Raw genomic sequence first — 4,592 nt, forward strand, 5'->3', positions numbered from 1 at the left:
AAATTCTTCAAATTATTTTAAGGTAATAAAATAATTGTGTTTTAAATTGTCCTCTCATAATGCTATTAAAATTTTTTATTAAGGGAAAATCTTTCTTTTGATATCAATCCGCGCGTTATGCGAATGAAAAATTAAATGTGAAATTGATATACTCTTATCGATTTATTCGATAAGAATTTCTCTTAAAACTGAAATGCATATAAATTCAAAAATCTTTATATATAAGTCCATATACTACGCTGTCGCTGCTCATGTTCATTTTCTTTCTCTTTTATCTATATGTACCTTTTACGGAACTGTTCGACGATTGTTCAAAGAAGCCCTGGAGGCGACCTTAACCCATTCGAAATAGCTTCTGTTCGTCCCTCTCTTTGAGAATGGCAGTTGCAATACGTGGAGAAACATCGTTCGGATAAATTATAGATGGTGTTCTACGAGATTACCTTGCATCATGCACGCATCCTATTGGGATGACTGATCCGCATAGTTATTTAGGCTTAGTGAACACACAAACCCGAGCTCAGTATAACGCAGACACTCACGTGTATTTACACATCATATATACTCACATATATTTACACATATATACACATTTCTGTAGATGCAATAAGCTTTTAAATGGAATAAATAGAAGTAAGATACAATCTAATTTAAAAACAGTAATAAGAAGAATAATAGCTAGATTCATGTTGATGTAAATGGAACAGAATAGTGAATGCTGAAGTTCATTTTTTATTTATATTCTTTAATTAAAAAAGATAGCAAACACAATATTCACAATTGAATAAACGAGTAGCGTCCTCGGTACATTTACAGTCTTATCGATTCTCTAACACTTGCGATGCGTACAAGAAAGATTTAAAAATTTAAAGAGAAATCAAGATATGGTCAAAAATATTAACAATTTGAGCTTTTTGATCTTTTTTGCCAATTACTCAGATTTGATACTTTAAAATAAATATTTCAATTTTCTCATATAAACATACAGAATTTTGTATGCTTTTTGTATATAACTTTAATTAATATTATATTGACTTTTTTATGTATTTATTTTTGCAATATTTTTCAAATTTTTTTGAAAATGAAATCTTGTTACATAAGAGGAAATATATTTTTAAAATATAATAAAAACAAGAAGCTACATAAAATGGAGAAACAAGTCTAGAAAGTTGGAAAATTAATTATAATATATTATAAGTAACTATATAATTAGCTATATAATTAACAATATAATTACTATATAATTAACTGTATATAACTGTATACGTTATGTTAATTATAATATGTAATTATATTTCTAAAATTTTATTTTTATTCTTGAGAGATTAACAAATGCTACTATAATGTTGACATTTCTTCATCAGTCAAGTTGAAAAAATTGAAATATTATATTTTTCTTTCTTTATTATAAGTATGTAAAGAATTATCAAAATGACATGATTTGAAAGATAAAAATTAAAATCTATAGTATATATATATATATATATAGTGTATCTTTATACTAATTATATTTAGATTCCTAACATATAAAATATAAAATTAACTCGCTAAGAAAATTTGTATCGCACATTTACCATTAAGTTATGCTTCAATCAAATCTGATATCTTCATAACAGAAATAAATTGAACAAATAAATGTCATTATTCCTATACAGAGCGCTAAAAGGAAGTTATTGATATTACTTGCATTTATATTTAATTTAAAATCACTTATACAATTTATATTTTTTATAAAAACTTTGTTATTATTTATATCAGTTGTAATATCTTGGAGAAAGATACAAATAACGCTATAAATCCAGAAAATTTTTGTATAAAATATTTATAAACTATAACTAATACTAAGAACTTCTGCTTTTTTCACGGTCAATTTTTTTGACACATTTTTCAAAATTGATGATGTAGCAATTCCTGACAATGTCTTCATTAGCATGGACCGTCGTGCTTGTAAGCAATATCTGTAAAAACGAGAACGTCTCATTAATCAGCTTTGAATGTGCGATTGGTTATTGATCGAGAAATGCTTTTGTCTCGAAAACAAACGGTATCTCTTGTCTTCTCTACATCGTGTTTCAACACGAGTATGTATAAGATCTTCATCGAAACAGTCAACATTGTCAACGTCACATATGAATATCGCGATTTGTCCTGCGACGTAATTTCACGTACAACTCAATAGAATTTATCTTGCGAGATTGCTTCTTCCGTTTGACGCACATAACGAGGTGTACAACAGACAGGCTCGAAAATTATTGTAAAATTATATTTTTCCTGTTATGTCAAAAATCCACGTCTGTGTATCACGTAGACACAAATCTCGAAATTATGCGGAGTGCGTGTCTACATAATTTTACGCGACATAAGCAAGTTAATGAGCGAAGAGAATTTCAAGCGAAAATACCTGCGAAAAAGCGTGAACGTGAGCATTATGAAGGGAAGAGTTCGTCCGGAATTTATTATAAATATGGTTTACAAATCTCACCTCTTTTCGGAGAGCGTAATTTAGCGCACCAAAGGGCCTCTGGACTCACATAGGATTTACCGTCGGTACCACATACTGGTTGCCTATGTTCTTCTTCTGGTACCGAACCACAAGGATGGTCATCTGGTCCGGAACATGATCCATTATGCTTCAAAAATACATCTACGAGATAAAATGTTAATAAACAGTTGCAAAATTTGTGTTTTCGATATATTTTAGATGTATAAACAATTATAATTATTTATGTTATTTCTCTTAATTGACATTTTATGTGTTCTAAAGTTTAGAATGTGAAGTGTCAGAATCTAAACGATCCATTTAATTTTTTTATTTAATGTAACATGAATATATTTTAAAGTATAATACACATATTAAAAATGTAACGCTTTGATATAATTTGGAATCGAATTGTAGAAACACATTTCTTTAGTAAAATTAATATTTATAATATCTTAAAATAATATTTATCTTTTATTTATTAATCTTAAAATTTTCGTTTTGAAACTACATTATTTTTATGTTATTTATTTACTTGTTCATAAATTATATTACTTTAACACTAAGAAACACTATTAAATATCAATATTTAATACAAAATATTCAAATAACATGTATAGTCACATTAAATTAACATTCAAATATGTTAAAAATATGTTAAAAAATTGAATATAAAAATGTTGTAATAAGAACCGATTTTATAAACACAAACACAAAATATTTTTATTTTTATATATTTATTTATTATTTTATTATCATTATTGTCGTATAATAATTTGTATAAAATCCATATAAAAACAGAAAACGTAGATTTCGAAATAAAGTAATGTTTTAAATTTTGGTATATAAAAATTTTAAAGGTCTATTTCTGCACATGTAAATTTTACTGAAATTTAAATTTTCTGCGCAGATTTTTTTATCTTTTTTTTTTCAAAGCTTACTGAATAAATGGAGCTTTATGAAAATAACTGAATTTCGAAAGATGCTTGTCAGCGATGTGTTTAATAATTGGACCGTATACTTCTATGCACTTTGAAATAGCTATCTCTTCGGCGTCGAGTCTTTCTCTTTCCATCTCTCTTGCGACGCAAAACTCACATTTATCGAGACGAGTATGGCATTGCAAGTGATGTATACTCTGATACGTGCTACCGTCGTTCCCGCAAACCTCGTCGTCCGCAGTGAAGGCGTCATTCGCGTATTCGCCGTTTGGCAAGACCGTCGTATTTGTATGTGCCTCTATGCAAGATTTGTAACTGTGTGTGTCGCACTCTCCGTTGAAAATTACATTCAGATCTAAATTTAAAAATATAAGCTACATTCGCAGAACTTCCTGGGGTAAAAAGTAAGCTATATACATTCGCACACTCTCTAAATTAAAAAGTCTACATTCGTTATATTCGCAAACTTTAGGCTAGTATTAAATAAAGAAGCGAGCCATACGGTGTATAAATGATTAGTTTTTGCATAAATGATATCTGTACTTTTTGCATTAAATAATAAATTAAAGTTATCTTAAAATAAATTCATTTTTTTAAATGAAATAAAATTAAATTTTTGTTATATAAAGATGTATTATGCTCTTACATTAACGACAATTTACCATCGTATAAAATAAAATTTTATCAATATTTTAACATTACAATTGTTTGGAGAAATCGATTCGGAATTCCTGAAAGTATTCTTCGATAAAATGTGTAAAATTATTGATATCTTATATAAGAATATATTATATATAAGAATATATTATTACATACTTGGGCGATAGCAGAGAAAGACGAAAGGATTTGGATAAGTGATTCCGTCGGACGCGCAGACTGGATTCCATTCGTATCTCGCTTTCGCGACGCCACAAACCGCTCTACCATAAAGCTTATGAACAAATTCCACGCGACAACCACCGTCGTGAATAATTCGCAATCCTAGAAAAATAAAATAAATTTTGAGGCTGTGTGCTTCATGAATCGAACGTGCAATAAATATGATACGCAAATAATATTTTTCAATGATCCTTTACATGATTTTTATATTTATAATAAATTAATTTTTTGAATTCTGGCTGAGGTAATATATATATATATATATATATATATATATATATATATATATATAT

At 27.9% G+C, this 4,592-nt stretch overlaps 1 protein-coding gene across 1 annotated transcript in view; it reads right to left on the reverse strand.

The window, feature by feature from the left end:
• Positions 1 to 1,926: 1,926 nt before the first annotated feature.
• The window catches only part of LOC105622124 (serine protease inhibitor dipetalogastin-like), a 6,018-nt gene continuing 3,352 nt past the window's right edge, over positions 1,927 to 4,592 (reverse strand). The window contains exons 5-8 of the mRNA XM_012203557.1: positions 4,237 to 4,401; positions 3,578 to 3,775; positions 2,483 to 2,644; positions 1,927 to 1,958 (exon numbers count right to left, since the gene is read on the reverse strand). Of these exons, the coding sequence (XP_012058947.1) occupies positions 1,927 to 1,958; positions 2,483 to 2,644; positions 3,578 to 3,775; positions 4,237 to 4,401 (557 nt within the window). The remainder of the gene's footprint in view (positions 1,959 to 2,482; positions 2,645 to 3,577; positions 3,776 to 4,236; positions 4,402 to 4,592) is intronic.

The sequence above is a fragment of the Atta cephalotes genome (assembly GCF_000143395.1).
Source record: "Atta cephalotes unplaced genomic scaffold scaffold00040, whole genome shotgun sequence".
In the NCBI taxonomy this organism is placed as follows: domain Eukaryota; kingdom Metazoa; phylum Arthropoda; class Insecta; order Hymenoptera; family Formicidae; genus Atta; species Atta cephalotes.